We start from the raw sequence: 19,062 nt of genomic DNA on the forward strand, positions 1-19,062 counted from the left end.
GTTGTTCCAATGGTTAGTTCCCCTCAGTGCTATAACTTTGTGCCTTATTCTCAGTCTGAATTTGTCTAGCTCCAACTTCCAGCTATTGGAGCTTGTCAGATCTTTCTCTGCCAGACTGAAGAGTCATCTGTTATCAAATTCCTGTTCCTCATGCCAGGAATTACAGACTGGGATCAAATCACCCCTTAACCTTAAACTAAATAGACCGAGCTCCTGGAGTCTCTCGCTGTCAGGCAGGTTTCTAACCCTTGAATCGTTCTCGCGGCTCTTCTCTGACCCTGCTCCTGTTTCTCACCAGCCCCCTTGACTGGGGCACCAGCCCTGGACGCAGGATTCCAGCAGCCGTCGCACCAGGGTCACATCCATAGGGCGAATCACCTCTCTGCTCCTACTCGAGACTCCCCCGGTTAGTGGTGAAACCCCACGTGCAGACCCTGGCACAGAACCATCATCTCTCTTCCCTTCTCCCTGCCCTCATCTTCCCCCCCGCCCCACTCCCTGCAGCACCTTCACTTTCACTTGCTCCTTACGGGAAGCCCCGGCATGAGGTGAATCATTAACTCTGGCAGTTCATTTCCCCCTCAGGCCGGATTGGGACACCCTATTGCCGGCAGTGGGGTCATTTCCCAGTCATGGCACAGGAGATCTGGGCCCAGTGACTTCAGCTTGGTCCCTCCTGATTCACCGAGGTCTGAGGCAGACAGTCATTGCAGAGCCGCTGTTCCACCCACCCCATGGGCTCCTCCCTCCTCTTCACAGACACCCCACACCCGCCCCTAGAGAGCCAGTGGGAGATCCATGTTGGCTCCTGGACGTTCTCCTGTTTGCACCCCTGCCTGCCTGGGGGAGCCCCCGTCTCATGGCAGATCCGTTCCCCCGGCTGTCCCAGACACATCGCCCTGCTGAGGGGTTCTGAGGGTGTCTGATCAGGGGTCACTCGGACTCTCACGCCACCTCTATTTCATACAAATGCCTGGGACAACGGGGTCCTCGGCCCAACGTTACTGCTGAGACTCCACAGCGATAACCCAGAATAACCAAGCACAGAGAGAAAGAAAACAGGCTGCTCCCTGCGGCAGGGAGACGCAGCTCCCCCCGTCTTGCTTTCACCGGCTCTGCCCAGCCTGACTCTGACCGGACACTTTGCTAGCAGCACAGAAACCTACTGGCCCAGCTACGTGCTAACGACAGCTCTGCACACGGACGAGCGTCAGCGCCAATCGAGGGCCCAGCGAGTAATTAATGGGACACGACCCTATTCCAGCACTTCCTGCCCCAGGGATGTGCCCAGGCCGGGACCCTGATGCCGGGGTAGGGCGTGTGGGGAGATGCTGTGCAGCGCTGGGGCCCACCCCCCCCATGGCTCCAGGCTGCAGCCCCCCTTCCCGCTGCTGTTCGGCCCGGGCCAGGGGGCTCAGGGACGTGCCAAGGCCTCCCCACCAGCCAGGACCCTGTCAGGGGCTCCCCGGGGAGAGGAGGTGCAGGGGCCGCTGCCTGTGACACCCTGCCAGGGTGGGGGAGGGATCGGGCTCTGGGAGGGAGCTTGGGTGGGGAGGGGCAGGGGTGCAAGCTCTGGGAGGGAAGGGGTGGAGTGGGGGGCGGGTAGGGGGTGGAACAGGGGCAGGAAGAGGCGGGGTGGGGGCGGAGCAGGGGTGGGGATGGAGCAGGGTGGGGGCTATGGGGAGGGGTGGACTGGGGATGGGAGGGGGCGGAGCAGGGGTGGAGAAGGGGCTCGGCTGGCTGGGGGATCAGGGTGGCCGCTGGAGCAGCAGCTACATGGGGCACGAGGAAATGTTGAGGCATGTGGTGCCCAAACCCCCTGGTCCCCTCCGCAGCTGCGCAGTTTGCGTGTGGGTAACAACGGCTCTGCCCAGGCGCTTTTAAATCGTCCTCTGAGTATTCCTGGGACCTGGGCCTGGACAACTCGCCGCCCCGGTCGGAAGGGGCAGAGTTAAGGTTGTGTTGGGCATTTACCCAGGGCCGTCCTTAGACATATGCAGCTTAGGGCTGCATAGGGCACCCAAAATTTTGGGGCACCCCTGGGTCTTAGCTAAAATACACATGCCAGCCCGGGCTGCCGTCGGGCACACTGAATGTACCTATGCCCTGCATAGGGCCCATAAGTCCTAAGGACGGCCCTGCATTTACCGGAACTCTGTAATCCCTGACGCTGCAAAGGTCGAGTGCTGCTGAGCTCGACGATCCAGAGGGCACGAGCTACCCCCGGGCAGCCCTAACGCTGTGTTCCCAGCGGGTTTTGTCGGTGAATTTCCTAGATTTTCTGAGTCTCAGTCCACTGCTCTCTCCACTGGGCCCCATGGCTGCGCTGTGATTTCGAATTCTCCCACTACCAACCCCACCCCCTTACCATGGAATGGAGCTAATGGCCGCTGCATAGGCACCGACTCCATGGGAACCGCGGGGCTGGAGCACCCATGGGGAGAAATTGGTGGGTGCTCTGCACCCACCAGCAGCCAAGCTCCCCGCCCTGCCCCCCACCTCCTCCCCTGAGCGCACCACATCCCCGCTTCTCCGCCCAGTGCTTGCCGTGGTGAAACAGCTGTTTTGCGGCGTAACAAGCTGTGGGGAGGGCCAGGGAAGAAGTGGGAACACGGCACGCTCAGGGGAGGAGGCAGGGCCGGGGCAGGGATTTGGGGAAGGAGTCTAATAGGGGCAGGTAGGGGGCAGAGTTGGGGCGGGGACCGCAGAACCCCCCAACATTCCCCATCAGAGACCCCCAATATCCCCCAACCTCCCTCCTCAGAGACTCCCCGACAGCCCCCTCAGAAACTGCCCAACATCCCATCTCAGCGACCCCAGCCTGCCCCCGACATGATATTGGGATATTGGGCGTCTCTGAAGGGTATTTGGGGGGTGTCTGAGAGGGGATGTGGGGGGGATATTGGGGAGGTCTCTGAGGGGGGTCTTTGAGGGGGATGTCGGGGGTTTCTGAGGGGGGATATTGGGGGCTCTCTGAGGAGATATTGGGGGGTCTCTGAGGGGGCATGTTGAGGGGTGTCTCGGGGGGATATCTTTGCCCAAGGGAGGGGAGGGAAGGGACGGGGCATCACAAGACAGGTGGGGGTGTAGATGGGGGTGCTAGGTGTCGTCACCCATGGCTATATCATCCAGTTCATCTCGCTCCCCCTCCTCCCTTCATCCCTCTTCAGGGTCCTTCTCCCAGGAGCCTTTTACAAACAGAAATGGCCTCGCGGCTCCAGCTAGGAGCCGTGGAGGAGCTGGCTCAGGAAAACGGAGGAAGGGGTTTTACTCCTCGTGTCTCCTCATTCCAAAGAAGAAAGTGTGGGAGGGTCTTCAAGCCGTCCTAGACCTGAGGAAACTCACCAATACATGCACTGCCTCAGGTTCAGGATGGAAACGTTTGCCTCCACCAGTTGGTCTCCCTCAAGGCTGGCCCGTGGCTCTCGACTGGCAGAACACCCACTTTCCTATCCGCCATCCACCCGGCCCACAGCACGTTCCTCAGACTCACAGGGGCGCGTGAGCAGCCAGTCATCCAAGGGCAGGTAGACGTGACGTCCCAGCTTCCTCAGCTGTGCTGCCACCGGCACTTTGTGAACACACCTGCTGCCGCAGAGAGTCCAAAGGGCAGTGTCCTCCCCTGGAAATGGCTGACTCCCCTGTGGATCTTCCTCGTTGCCTTCACGCTGGCAGGCAGAGTCAGTGAGACACCGGCCCTCACGCTGGGCTGCTCTACACGTCATTCCACAGGGACAAGGCGGTGATGAGAACAGGTCGTCCCCCAGGTGGTCTCCGAATTCCCCTTGACTTCTTCCAAAATCTCACCTTGCTCCGGGGGAAAGAAGCTTCACTCTCGAGCTGTCTCCAGAACCCGCTGTACCACCCGGACAGTGCGACAGATACTGCAACCCCAGGCCGTAGCTTTGGGACCCGCGCTATGAAATCTATGGCTGGGCGGTATGATTATCTTCTGCTCCGTGGGACACGCTGACGGCTCCCCCAGGAACTAACAACAACGTGGGGTGGTGATTACCCCTAGGATTGTTAACAGCTCCAGAGAGGCACCACTCGCTGGAGGGGTTTGTATGTGCTGGGTCAGGCTGAGTTTTCCAGAGACTGAAGGCTTTAACCAGCCTCGTGGCCTCTTTCTGATCCAGCAAACGGACAGGACCTTTGGTCCAAGGGGCCTGAGTCTGAGGAAGGGTTGGGATTTTAGCCTGCCTGATGGGGGATTTCCGGTACATTCAGTGTCCCTGTAAATCCATTTACTGTCTCCATGTTGTCTCTGGAGGCTTTTATCCTGAGTAAGTGAGCTGGCTTTGGAAACACCGTTTGGGTCACTGGTCAATCACTTGTTGTGTCTATGGAGAGTAGCCACGGGGCAGGTGCTGGACTCATGGCAGACCGGCTGCTGGGGATATCCCAGTGAACTACAGGGGGCTGCGCCCGAAAGCTCCGGTCAGAAGGGAGTGGGACACGGGCCCCTGCCCAGAGAGCAGTGACAGCTGGAGGCCTGAGACCTGAACAGGCATTTCTACAGCCGGCCACGGAGCGGGTCAAAGGTGCAGGTACCCTGAGACTGTGCCAGACACAACCCAGCCCGTCAGACTTTCTCCTCACCTCCTTTCACCCCAGGGTCTCTCCAAGTGGATTACTCAGCATATCTCCACCTGGGACCAGCTGTACGCTAAGTGACCATTCTTTTTGATTTTCAGCTCAGAAATTTCAGTTTTAGATTATTATTATTTTTGCCCAAAAGTCAAAATATTCCACAGAAACAACCCCCCAGTTTCTGACCAGCTCCATTAAAAACCACTTTACCTGCCCAAAGCTTTTGAAAATTCTGGCCTTAAGTTCTTCCCTCTTTAGAGTCTAGAGGTAAGGACAAGGCTGGGCCAAGAAGGAAAAATTAAAAGGGGATTTTTATAGGCAGGTTAGGATTAGCAAAAGTGAAACTGAATGTGAGTTAGCAGGACAAAACCCTGAGCTGCTTCTTAAATAGCCCCACTGTGAGATAACTACCGTCAAGATTTATTGACCAGAAACTACCAAATATGGGATCTGCACCTGGCGGGTTTGAATATTTTCCATTTTCTGGTGACTACGTGACTTGAGATACTGAGGGAGAGGGATGATTCGTTCTGTGATAGCCAATGAGATTGCAGTGATCTGCATTTCGTACAGCAATCCTGCGCCCTTATTGGCTGAGACACTCCAGTCAGTATAATCACAGACAGACTGAACATCTACATAAAATCCATACGAGCCCCAGCTCTTCAGATCTTCAATCAAATCTGTAGCTGCAAGTTCCTGCTTCTCTTCCAGTAAGTTCTTCTCCATGGTTGTTACCATAGTCATTAGATGAGATAACGGGTCGTGAGGCAGCAGCAGCGGCTAGTGACTGGGGCAGGAATGACAGATCGTGGGTTTCTCTCGGCTTTGACTGTAACTCCCTGGGTGAGTCTGGGCCAGTCACAGAATTGCTCTGTGCCTCAGTTTCCCTTTCTATAAAACAGGGATCATGATACTGACCTTCATTTCTAAAGCCTATTTGAGAGATTAAAACTGGTTAGAATGTTTTTAAAAGAACAGTTTAATGTCAACATTTTGGCCTTTACAAAAACAGAATTTTTGGTGGAAGTGTGTAGGTTTTTTCCAAAATTGTTCTTTATAAAAAAATTAGAACTTTCAATTTAAAATGTGGGTTGTTCTGAAAAATGGCATTGTGACATTCTATATCTAGGGGGAGCGTCCTGTAACCCCCATATTCCTCATCTGTATATAATTGTGATCTTGCATATAAAGCAGGCCTTGTAAATATCAAGGGAGAGGTTATGATCTGCTGAAAGCCATTTCTCTATTCATAGATCTGTATCATTAATGCATATGAAATGATGAGAATTATGTTGTATGGTTGTCACTAAAACATGCTGTAAGTTGGGGAATCAGCCAGTTATTAGCTCCACAGAGGCAACAGCAAGGAAAGTAACCAACACCCAGGTGGGGAGTCAATCAACCCGTCAACAGTCACTGTCCAGCAAGGGAGCTACAATGCAGTGACTCACCTGCATGAAGCCCCACCAGGGGAATTGCTCAGCCTTGCCCGGAGACTCAGCAACGCCCCAGACAGGCCAGGACTTGTGTGTCCCAAGCACATGGACTGAGGGTATAAAACCGAACACAGGGGGCCCAGGCTGGGCCTTTCTCCCTCACCCACCTACACCGCACGCAACAAGGACACTCTTAAGACTCCAGCTGAGGGGACTGGCCCAGGTTTCAAGGGTGAAACCTGTGTACTAGGAACTGCCATGTCCAGTGGGGTGAGTAAAACTGCTTAAGCTAGATGTTGCCCAGTCTAATGGGGTTGAGAGGTTACACTGCGGGCTTATAGTTTATTTCTTTTGGTAACTAACTCTGACTTTTTGCCTATCACTTATAATCACCTAAAATCTAACTTTTCTAGTCAATAAATTTGTTTAACTGTTTATCTTTACCAGTGAGTTTGTATGAAGTGTGTGGCAAATCTACTCAGGTTTTGCAAAGGCTGGTGTATGTCCACTTTCCATTAAGTGGTGAACCAATTAATAAATTTGCACTGCTCATCTTGAGCAATGAAAGACAGTATAAGTCTGAGGTACAGTGCTGAGAGATGGGGGGATGTGGCTGGTGCCTTTCTCTGTGTGATTCATGAGTGGAGCATTCATGCAATCTAGCTGGGTGTGTTCATCTGATTCTGGGGCTGGAGGAACTCAGCCCAGGGGAACCCAGGTCCGGCAGGGTAGCTCCATTGGGAGGGACCTTGCAGCAGGGAGAAGCAGAGCTCCGTAGGTAACAGCTCTTGGAGGGGTTGTTACCAGATTTGCCCATTATTTTGGGATACGCTTTTTTATTAGGGTTACTCTTTTGGGTGGAGGGGTGGGGGTTGTTCTGTAATTCTATCAATGTGCTGCTTGTGTCACTTGTGTGTTCATACGGAGCTCTGCTTCTTCCTGCTGCGGCACTTCCCCCCACAGGAAATGTACAACGAGCTGCAAACATGATGTTAACCACAAGTTTGCTACGTTTCTTTTCATTTCTTGCCATCGGAAGTTGGACTGTGACCAACAAAAACATTATTTATTGCCAGGTAATAACCATACAAGGGGAGCCAAACAGAACAGTGATAATATTAAATCGACCTTAAATTTGATTATAAAAGTCAGGTTTAGAAAATGATAACTGATCCTACAAGTCAGGGTCAGACGGCTACACCTAGAGAGAGCTGGTTCTCACCACTCCGTGAAGCTTGAATTGATCGGGGGCCCCAGGTCGTGGTAGTAGCTGAGGTCTGGAGTGCTGGAGACGGGCAGAGCCCCCAGCACGATCAGTCAAGAGAAGATGAAGTCCCATTGGAAATCATGCAGATTTTGGATCCAGGCATCAGAGCACTTACTTGAGCATGGATAGGAGTTTTTGTAGGAAAAGAGTTGACCATTCCTGGCTGTTGACGGTGTTCCTTGGAGGGAGCTCACAATGCAATTGTGGATACCAATAACGGATTAATGACTAGAATTGGTCTAATAACCGCTGAGCTGGGTGTGTGCAGGTGTGGGTTCATTAACATCTGGAGCAGAGATTCTCCCATCATGCACTGCTTCCCTGCTTTTCTGGTCCCAGAGTTCTGTGCAGTTCTTGCCTTGGAATCTCTGTTCTTCATTCTGTGTGCTCATGGAGATGCCTCCCCATCCCATCTTTGATGCAAATGAGGCTAAGGGAGTTTCCTTAATCTTGTCACCCTTGTCCCAGGGATTTAGGTGTGTCTCCCATGGCTTTTTCATTGCATTTTGTAAGTCTTTCTTCTGATGGGTTTTGGTTCAAGCAGAGGCTGGGAGGGGGAAGGTCTTTCTTGAGTCAGGCAGGCTGGGTACTACGTCCGGGTTCCGCAAGAACACAGAGGTGATAGGTAACAAGTCCCCCTGTTGATGGGGTGCTTGTGCTGAGCGAGTATCCCCATCACATCCTTACTCCTTGGTACCAGCTCTGATCTTCAATCCATTGCAGCCGCCGCATCAGTCGCTGGATCCAGCAAACCAGTAGAACCAGACCAATTGCTAGTATAATTTGGAAACCAATGATCACCACAATGGGGTGAAGCAGGATGTTTAAAAGACCTGTTGCACTGGGGCTCCACCCAAGCAAAGTCTCCCACCAGGAGTGGTGGCCTCTGTTTTTAACTGTAGCTGCCAGCCTAGAGATCTCCTGTTGTGGTGTTGAATCTCGAGTTTGTCAGTCTCCCCCAAAGTTCAGAGCTTCTGCAGTTCAGCTTGTAAGGAGGGATGAGCTAATAGTCGCTTAATGGCAGGAAGACCCATTCCCAGTGAAATGGGGGAAAGCTCCTTGTAGGGCTCAGAAACAGCGATTAACGTAAGGCGCCATGGGTTGAATCCAATGTCCATTAATCAATACAATACATCTCGTTCTTACGCACACACACATGCTTTACCAATATAGACAGTAACAGACACCTCCTCCTGGATAACATTGAAGGACCAGTGAGACTTATTCCCAGGTTGTGGGAAGAAACATTCATCATGTTCCTCTAATGCCGGGTCTTCACAGATAGAGCCCAAACCTTTTTTCCTCCTACACCCCTTTACATTTCTGTGTTCCACACATTATCTTTCTGCCAGGCCCAAGTGTTAGGATCTCTGGAGTACATTGCTGAGTTATCATTAATCTGTAATCCCAGTGGGATTCCTGGGTGGATCACTCTAATTTCTTTGCCTGCCACAGTTATCAGGAATAACTGCAAGTTTTACTGGTGTTGATTGTACAAAGCGTTAACTAGTCTCCACCAGCTCCGGAAGACTAATTCTTCCTCTGTTACATGGGGCCGAATCAAATTGATTGCCTCCATGGGAATTTGTCCTGCTATGGCTTGCTGAATCATTCCCATGATTACGTTCTGGGTGACAGCCTGATCTTGCTCACACGCGGAGGTCAATGAGACATTATTCTGGAGGGATTGTACACCAGACATCATTAACTCTTCATCTTTTTCTATGAGTCTTTCCCACCCAGGAAATACCTAATTTATTAACTGCTGTTCTTTACTTAATTGTTTCAAAGATGCTGTTAATGGGGTTCCCATCTTCCCTATATTTCGGTGGCATATGATAGTTTATTACCCAGCACTTCTATGTTTGTGGCATCAACTAAAGAGATTCCTGTTCCTACAGGTGCAGTCCAATCACTTAATTCCCTTTTTACTCTATTTACATGGTTGGCCCCTTGCCACATTCTTACCCATTCATCCCAACCCTTATGGCTAGTTCCAATCAAGGGAGCACATGCAGGTGCAATGTGAGAAATATTCATGCCTTCCAAGTGGATATGAACCTCCTCCCGAGAAGTCTGAGGTTGATCCAATTTCAACACATGGGGTCCTGAATTTGGGGCTCTTGAACATTGGAGGGGAGTGAGGTTTGTGATCAGAGGGTTAAAATTTAAACCTGTTTTTTTGTTGTTGGCCCAGTTCAGCAGTTCCCAGCTCACGAGGAGCCATGTGATATTTCTGCCTGCTGGTTTGACCAGAGACAGCTGCAGTTCCTCTCCGGGTAACGGAGGTGTCTGAGTTCCAATGATAATGATGACACGTAGGGGCATGGTTGTTCCCCAAACAGCAGAGGAAACCAGGACTATCCTGCACCTTCCACCACCTGGGAGGCTGTCACTGGTTGCGTTTGAGGGTGTACGTCCTGTTCGAGACCACAACGGCTTACAGAAGAATGGAACAGAGTCGGGGGTGGTCTAAGTTTCATAACAAAACTTGAGTGACTCTCCGGTGGCACTCTGCTTGCAATTGACAACCTTTCCCAGGGCAACCCGAGGAGTTGCTGACAGCATAGAACTGTTCCTTCTTGTTATCCAAGAAGGGTGGCTGGCAGGATGGAGAAGACAGTTGTACTATTCCTTGAGGGTCAGGTGCTTTATCCTTCCACTCTTTGAGCTGTGAGGAATGAAACCATTTCCGCCAGAGTTTCCCATTTTTCCCATTCAGGATTTCTACCTGATAAACATTGGGGCTGGTCTGATTCACAATAAAGCAGGGCCCATCCCAGGTGTGTGTCAAAGACTTCTCCTTCGCTGAAAACCTTCTGTATATCACTGGTTGGCCTAATTCATAGATTCATAGATTCTAGGAAGGGACCTCAAGAGGTCATCGAGTCCAGTCCCCTGCCCTCATGGCAGGACCAAATACTGTCTAGACCATCCCGGATAGACATTTATCTAACCTGCTCTTAAATATCTCCAGAGATGGAGATTCCACAGCCTCCCTGGGCAATTTATTTCAGTGTTTAACCACCCTGACAGTTAGGAACTTTTTCCTAATGTCCAACCTAAACCTCCCTTGCTGCAGTTTAAGCCCATTGCTTCTTGTTCTATCCTTAGAGGCTAAGATGAACAAGTTTCTCCCTCCTTCTGATGACACTCTTTTAGATACCTGAAAACTGCTCTCATGTCCCCTCTCAGTCTTCTCTTTTCCAAACTAAACAAACCCAATTCTTTCAGCCTTCCTTCATAGGTCATGTTCTCTAGACCTTTAATCATTCTTGTTGCTCTTCTCTGGACCCTCTCCAATTTCTCCACATCTTTCTTGAAATGTGGTGCCCAGAACTGGACACAATACTCCAGCTGAGGCCTGACCAGCGCAGAGCAGAGCGGAAGAATGACTTCTCGTGTCTTGCTCACAACACACCTCTTAATGCATCCCAGAATCACGTTTGCTTTTTTTGCAACAGCATCACACTGGTGACTCATATTTAGCTTGAAGTCTTCAAACCACAATTTGAGGACTTCAGTAACTCAGACATAGGTTAGGGGTTTGTTACAGGAGTGGATGGGTGAGATTCTGTGGCCTGCGTTGTGCAGGAGGTCAGAGTAGATGATCATAATGGTCCCTTCTGACCTTAAAGTCTATGAGTCTATAACCCCTAGATCCTTTTCTGCCGTACTCCTTCCTAGACAGTCTCTTCCCATTCTATATGTGTGAAACTGATTGTTCCTTCCTAAATGGAGCACTTTGCATTTGTCTTTATTAAACGTCATCCTGTTTACCTCAGACCATTTCTCCAATTTGTCCAGATCATTTTGAATTATGACCCTGTCCTCCAAAGCAGTTGCAAGCCCTCCCAGTTTGGTATCATCTGCAAACTTAATAAGTGTACTTTCTATGCCATATTAAAGGAGGTTTTCCCCAACACAGGTTTTTGTTGATGTTTTGCTGTACTATGCCTAGCTGTGCTGCCACTTGCTTGTGTAGAGCAGCTATTGTCTCCGCTAAGGTTTGTACCCATTCGTCTGTTACCCCCTTCCCTTCCCAGGCACTGGGCAGTCCCACTCCCCACCACCAACTTTCAGGCATGCGCATTTGCCTTCCAGTCATAACTTCAAAGGGAGTGTTCCCATGTATTGCCTTAGAGCCTCTTAGAGCCATTAAGATGATTGGTAATTTTTCATCCCAATCCCTCCCCGAGCTCTTTACTTGTTTTTTCAAAGCTTCCATTAGTGTGAGATTGGTTCGTTCAACTTGTCCAGAGGACTCAGGGTGACCAGCTATGCGGAAACGTTGCTAAATGCTTGACGCCTTACAATGTTCTTGCAGAACATCTCCCACAAAATGGAGAAGCGATCTAGTCTTACCAGGCAGTATTTATTCCCTCTACTGGTGGTAGATAAAGGGCCTATGTAATCTGTCTGAATCCGGGACCAGGGACTCTCTATTCTTTGGTGCCCCAATGCATTTTTTTGAACTTGGCCATCAGCATTAACCATGGCGCACTGCAGACAATTATCACACCACGGATCTATATCCGCCTTCATGCCTGGCCTGTATCTTTAACCCTGTTCAAAGTATCTTGTTTCCCTCTATGCCCTAGCTCATGCACGAATTGAATCAGGTCCCCCCGTACCTTGCTGGGGACTATCCAGTGCCTTTGACCATCTGCATCCACTGCCCACCAGACATCTCCAACCTGCTCAATCCTGTATTTTCCTGTGGGATCTTTCCCTGTCCTGGCTAAGGATTTCTGTATCCCCATCTTGAAGGGTACTTAAGTTCCTTTGCCTAAAGTTTTTCCCCGGGTAGTTCCTGCCTCTATTTGCTCTACCTGGTCTGGGTCTCTAGTGTGGTTACTAGTAGCAGTAGCTTTGGCTAAGGCATCAGCTCTGCTGTTCCAGTGTGCTTTTTCTGAGTGATTTTTCAGATGTCCCTTTGTGTGAGTCACCCAGGTGTTCCCAGTTTTTACCTTGATAACCTGTGTATCAGTGGATCTCCCTCCAGGTTAATATCCCTGGGTTCCTCACTGTAGCCCTCACAGTGGGTCAGTGAACTTTGAGTTCAGACAGTCTCAGCTCCAGTGATGTGAAAGCCATGCTCTTTGAGGGACAGTCTCCCTGGGAGGCTTTACCTAAAACTGATCAAGACCAACGTATCAATGGGGAAGTGACAAGCAGCTGACTCTGGAGAAGGCCACCGCGGAGAAGCAGGCTACACACAACGCTGGGGGACACCTGACACCATACGAAGCAAGCCCGTAAACTGAGTTTGGCTAGGTTGGAGAGGAAGCACATCGAGCATCAGGAAAAAGATGAACACGCCGGGACAAGGCTCGCTGTGGGCTAGACTTGCCTTATGTTAGGTCCCAGGGCAATGCGCTTGGAAAAGAACAAACTAAACTAAAGCTGAGCTTGCATGCAAAGAGGACAGAGGGAAGGCGGCAGGGACTGCTGCAGAGCTAACCTCAGACAGGTCACTGTTTGCTCGTCTCCTGGCCGGGTCTAGATCTCAGTGTGATGTTGATCTACAAGGGACTTTGGGAAGGTACGAGTTCTCTGTGGTACCACCATCGATGTTCAAATGCCACAGAACAATGCACATGTGCCAGGCAAAACGCAAACTAAGACCCATCTTGCATGGTCTTCCTAAGCTGGCGCCTGCTAACAGCGGGACCAGTCCCTTGTGCCAGCCAGAGGCCATTCAGCTCTAGTACGAGCTCTTGACAAACCTGAAACTGCTGGGGTTAGACTGAACACTTCATGATAGGGCTGCAGAGAAAACACTGGACCTTCGATGAAGTCCACCTCACGTCTGACACACGATTGAAAATATTACCAGAAAGAGGTGAGTCCATGGTATTGCATCTGTCCAATACAAAGTCATGGGCTCCACCAATGTCACAGTGAAGGAGCTACTGTCTCGCACACGCATGGAGGACGAGTTCATCACACACGTTGCAGGAAAAATGCTCCAGCATGCAGCGAATTGCCCAAAGAATTTCGTCGTCGTGTGGTGCCTCACGCTGAGCAGTGGAGTTTCTTCGTAGTTCCCACGAGCAGGCTGGCACTAAAATGGTCTCACAGGCCACCAGTACCACTGAGGGTTTTCGCGCAAGCCCCAGCTATTCTGTGAGACGCTGCCCAAGACGTCAGCAAGATTCCTGCTGCTGGGGTCCAGAATTGCTGGCTGTCCCTTGGAGACATGTTCCTATCTGAGCGTTAACAGTTGCCGCATGGCTAGGTTTCCATGCCCTACACTACGGGAAGGCTGGCTGGAAAGACCAAATTCTCCCCCTCTGATTTGCCCCCTTTGCTCCCTGCCCAGACTCTGACTCCAAGTGAGGGCAGAATGAGGGCAGCGGCTTCAGCAGGAGTTACTGAGCCTGCTCGGTACAAACCAAGCTGCAAGTTCCCTTCCAGAGCAGTTTTTGAGGCTCTTGCTCAACCTGACAATGAAAGTGAATCTCTGCCTGGGCCCAGCTTCCCCGACTCCCGGCCCTGGGACTCTCCAGCTGCCAAGGGAGGGAGGAGGGGACCTCATGGATGGGCAGGGGCAGGGGGCTGGACTGGGCACTAGGACTCCTGGGTTCTATCACAGCTCTGGGAGGGGAGTGGGGGCTGGTGGGTCAGAGCAGGGGGGGCTGGGAGCCAGGACTCCTGGGTTCTCTCCCCGGCTCTGGGAGGGGAGTGGGGTCTGGTGGGTTAGAGCAGGGGGGGCTGGGAGCCAGGACTCCTGGGTTCTCTGCCCGGCTCTGGGAGGGGAGTGAGGGCTGGTGGTTAGAGCAGGGGGGGCTGGGAGCCAGGACTCCTGGGTTCTCTGCCCGGCTCTGGGAGGGGAGTGGGGGCTGGTGGGTCAGAGCAGGGGGGGCTGGGAGCCAGGACTCCTGGGTTCTCTCCCCGGCTCTGGGAGGGGAGAGGGGTCTGGTGGGTTAGAGCAGGGGGGCTGGGAGCCAGGACTCCTGGGATCTCTCCCCAGCTCTGGGAGGGGAGTGGGGTCTGGTGGGTTAGAGCAGGGGGGCTGGGAGCCAGGACTCCTGGGTTCTCTCCCCAGCTCTGGGAGGGGAGTGGGGTCTGGTGGGTTAGAGCAGGGGGGCTGGGAGCCAGGACTCCTGGGTTCTCTCCCCAGCTCTGGGAGGGGAGTGGGGTCTGGTGGGTTAGAGCAGGGGGGGCTGGGAGCCAGGACTCCTGGGTTCTCTCCCCGGCTCTGGGAGGGGAGTGGGGTCTGGTGGGTTAGAGCAGGGGGGGCTGGGAGCCAGGACTCCTGGGTTCTCTCCCCGGCTCTGGGAGGGGAGTGGGGTCTGGTGGGTTAGTGTCTTTGTCACTTAACTGTCTTTAGTTCCCTCTTCCTGCTTTTTAATCTGTCTGTGATTTATCCTTTAGGAAAACCACAGACCCTTCCCCACAGCACTTGTTCAGCCGAGATAGCCACGTCCACCGTGTCCTGGCCTCCGTTCCCCGAGAAGGCTGAAAACATAATGTGGAAAAATCTCCACAGAAGCAGTTTCCCTAGTAAGCCAGACCTTTGCAGATCACACCCGGTGAGCCAGGGGCCCAGGGTGACGGCCCTTCCCCACTGCCTCTGAAATGCCCATGTGAATGCTGGCCCCACTGTGGATCAGTGGGGAAGCCAGGGAGGGGAAGAAGGGGAGAGGGAGAGAGGGGAGACGGTTGCAAAAAAAAAAATCATTTATGGCATCACTGAGGTGCAGAAATAAGGCTACAGGTTGGTCATGGAAGTCGCAGATTCCATGATTTTACGTGACCTCTGTGACCTGCCGCAGGCAGCCGGGTTCGGGCTTCCATAGGCGCCGACTCCGTGGGTGCTCTAGGGCTGGAGCACCCACAGGGGAAAATTAGTGGGTGCTCTGCACCCACTGGTAACCAAGCTCCCTTCACCGCCCCCACCCGCCGCATCTCACCTGCTTCTCCGCCTCCTCCCAGCCCGCCATATTCCTGCTCCTCCCTCCCTCCCAGCGCTCTCCCTTAAAGTGAGAGACCCAGGAGCTCTGTCTGCTTAGCTTAACAAAGAGAAGGTCCAGGGGTGACTTGATCCCAGTCTATCGGTACCTACATGGGGAACAGATATTTAATAATGGACTCTTTAGTCTAGAGTGGAAGGTCTAGCATGACGCAATGGCTGGAAGTAGGAGCTAGACAAATTCTGACTGGAAATAAGGCACAAAGTTATAGCACTGAGGGGAACTAACCATTGGAACAACTTTCCAAGGGCTGTGGTAGGTTCTCCATCAAGGACAACTTTTTAAATCAAGATTGGAGGGTTTTCCTAAAAGATCTGCCCTAGGAATTATTATGTTCCAGGGCAGTTCTGTGGCCAGTGCTACACAGGAGGTCAGACTAGGTGTTCACAGTGGCCCCTTCTGGCCTTGGAATCTGTGACTAGAACCCAGGAGTCCTGGCTCCCAGCCCCCTCTCCCTGCGCTAACCACCAGCCCCCACTCCCCTCCCAGAGCTGGGGAGAGAATCCAGGATTCCTGGCTCCCAGCCCCCCCTGGTCTAACCCACCAGCCCCCACTCCCCTCCCAGAGCTGGGGAGAGAACCCAGGAGTCCTGGCTCCCAGCCCCACCTGCTCTAACCCACTAGACCCCACTCCCCTCCCAGAGCCGGGGAGAGAACTCAGGCGTCCTGGCTCCCAGCCCCCCCTCCGCTCCCCTCGCCAGGGAGAGAACCCAGGAGTCCTGGCTCTCCATCCCTTTGTATTTTCCAGAGAAGGAAGTTTTATCTCTGGACCCGGACACGGCTCATCGCAACCTGGTGATCTCGAAGGACGGGAAGGAGGTGACATGTGTTAGTGAAGAAAAGTCTGTTGACTCCAGCCATAAGAGATTCGACACGGCGAACTGCGTGGTGGCCCGGCAGAGCTTCAGCACGGGGCGGCACTACTGGGAGGTGTTCGTGGGCCAGAAGCGGCGCTGGAACCTGGGCGTCGTCTCAGACCGAGCCAAGAGGCAGGGGCCGTTGTTCAGCGTGGAGTTTTGGCCATTGCCTCCTAGCAAGGTCTGCACTGCCGGCTATTGGATGATCGGCTACGACCAGCAGAAGGCCGGGAAGAAGTACTGGATATTTGACACCAACCCATGGCCCCTGGATATCTCTCCCCAACCTGAGAAGATTGGGGTCTACCTGGACTGGGAGGATGGGGAGGTCTCCTTCTACAACGCCGATCACCCCAACACACTGACCCACATCTACACTTTCCACACGACCTTCGACAAGCCCGTCTACCCCGTCTTTGAGCCCTGCTGGCACGACAACGGGGCCAACACCGAGCCCCTAAAGATCCTGTGAGCTGCCGGCTCCGTGGCATCCCGACGGCCATCGCTCGGCTTATTTAGCTTTGCCTCTCCTGGGGGCTTCCCGTCTTGTCTGCAGGCTGGGGTGTGTCCCTCCAGCTCAGTCACTTGTCATCACCAGCTGCTTCAGCAACACCCCCAAGGACCCTAAGGGAATAACTCGCCCTTGTTCGACATTTCCTCCTGACTGCCAATAGGTCGGGGTGGGGTCAGAGCAGCGTTACGTCCATGTGCGGAATGAACTTTCTGATGTGCACCAGTACGGAGGTGGTGTGTGGCGGGGGTGGGGCCGAGGGGTTCAGAGTGTGGGAGGGGGCTCAGGGCTGGGGCAGAGGTTTGGGGTGCTGGGGGGTGAGGGCTCTGGCTGGGGCAGGGCCGCCCAGAGGATTCAGGGGGCCTGGGGCAAAGCAATTTCAGGAGCCCCTTCCATAAAAAAAAGTTGCCATACTATAGAATACTATATTCTCGTGGGGGTTCCTGTGGGGCCCAGGGCAAACTGCCCCACTTGCCAACCCCCCCGGGCCACCCTGGGAAAAATAAAACATTTAAAAACCTTCCGCATCTTGTTTTGAGAAAACTTCTTTACAAAGTATCACTGGTTCTCAGCATCAGCTAGTGCTAAAAGGTGTTAGGCCTGAATAAAGATGTAGCACAAAACCAGTTATGCCAACCTGACTGAAGTCAGGCTAACAGAGATTTCTGGGTAATCCAAGAGTGGAAAAGTACTGAGAAGCAGCATTGTTTTACAGAGCCCTGGAAAACGTGAGATAAGCCTGAGATAAGCCAGGGATTGCATTTCTGGCATACCATTAGCTGTGCTAAGGACAGTGTTTGAAGAACTGATAAGAAACTCTAGCATCCCACGGTTCAGATTCTAACTCTCTGGTTGAATTATAGATTTGTTTAAAACTCCCCTGTATTTCTAACTTTTGGGTGTTGTTAAGATATAATTAATAATCTAAAGTTGTAGACGTAAAGTCTAGGCATGTGTGTATATTAAAAGTGTCTAGTTTTAAGTTGTTAAACAAAGGGGGGTGGGTTTTGCTCAAGTGAGTGATGTATGACGTAATAAAACTGTCTATATAGGCCAATACTAAGCTGTAAAGTGCGGGCTGGTTCTCACTGGAGACGAGCTGCCCTTTATTGATGCTTGCACTTGTCAATAAAGGGCTTTTGATCGGACCTTGCTGGTGTTGCCTGTCTCTCTGTGAACAGACAACGAATTTCGCTGTCGGGGTTAAAGTCCCCAACAAAGGCACTAAAGCTCATTACAAGGGTTGGACAAATATTTTCCATCAAAACTTTCTGGATCGAAAACTAGGGGTTTTTAAAAAGCAGAAAAAATCATGGACAACGTCTGCTTTCCTTCAAAATGTGTTGTGTTTTTTTTTAATTGAAAAGCTGCAATTAGTCTGCCAAACCCTGAACGTGGTTTGGGGTTTCAGAAGTGTGTGGCCAAATATTTGCTGCTTGCTGGGTTTGATTGTTTAAAGAAACAATAAAAAATTCTGCTTAAAAAAAATCCACAGCTTTTGAACCACCTCAGCTTGTGACCATACGCCTGAGCCCATCCAGGCAGAGGTTTTCCCAGGTTCCTGCTACTCTGCTGGCTTCCTTGGCTCATCTCTGTCTCCATAACTTTAGGTTCATTTAGGTTAGAACATAAGAACGGCCAGACTGGGTCAGACCAAAGGTCCATCCAGCCCAGTGTCCTGTCTGCCAACAGTGGCCAATGCCAGGTGCTCCAGAGGGAGTGAACCTAACAGGCAATGCTCAAGTGATCTCTCTCCTGCCATCCATCTCCATCCTCTGACGAACAGAGTCTAGGGACACCATTCCTTACCCAGCCTGGCTAATAGCCATTCATGGACTTAACCTCCGTGAATTTATCTGTTTCCTAGAGACTGGCTCCCTGGGGTCCCTCACAAACTGGAGACGGTTACTGTGGGTTTGTCTTTAGTTCAGCTTATGTACATATGCCACGAACTGAGCATTTGAGCTTGTTCCAGGATCTGGGATGAGCCTATGTTGTCAAAACTGAAAAGCTCAAAATGGCACATGCCTGTGAATGGACACAGGGTGCTAAACTTAAATTAACCCAGGGAGTCTCAAACTGGGGGTCGGGACCCCTCAGGGGGGCACAAGGTTATTACTGGGGGTCGTGAGCTGTCAGCCTCCTCCTCAAACCCTGCTTTGCCTCCAGCATTTATAATAGTGTTAAATATATAAAAAAGTGTTTTCAAATTATAAGGGGGGGGTCGCACCTCAGAGGTTTGCTATGTGAAAGGGTCACCAGGACAAAAGTTTGAGAATCCCTGAATTAAGCCCCCTGGAGCCTCAGGGAATGCAGGGGAGGGGGGTCTCCCTTGGTAGGGTTGGGAAGGAGGTAGGTGGTGTAGGATATTGCTCTTCTCATGTGATCCCTCCCCCATGGCTCCCTTGGCTCTATCA

General features: G+C 52.0%; 1 protein-coding gene across 1 annotated transcript; it reads left to right on the forward strand.

Moving 5' to 3' along the window:
- Positions 1–7,000: 7,000 nt before the first annotated feature.
- Positions 7,001–16,893, forward strand: LOC120403356 (tripartite motif-containing protein 72-like). The gene is made up of 3 exons (XM_039534347.1): positions 7,001–7,108; positions 14,680–14,808; positions 16,026–16,893. The coding sequence occupies exons 2-3, from the start codon at positions 14,775–14,777 to the stop codon at positions 16,604–16,606; spliced, it is 615 nt and encodes a 204-aa protein (XP_039390281.1). The 5' UTR covers positions 7,001–7,108; positions 14,680–14,774; the 3' UTR covers positions 16,607–16,893.
- The last annotated feature ends 2,169 nt before the right edge of the window (positions 16,894–19,062 follow it).

Source organism: Mauremys reevesii, linkage group 4, assembly GCF_016161935.1.
Source record: "Mauremys reevesii isolate NIE-2019 linkage group 4, ASM1616193v1, whole genome shotgun sequence".
Taxonomy (NCBI): domain Eukaryota; kingdom Metazoa; phylum Chordata; order Testudines; family Geoemydidae; genus Mauremys; species Mauremys reevesii.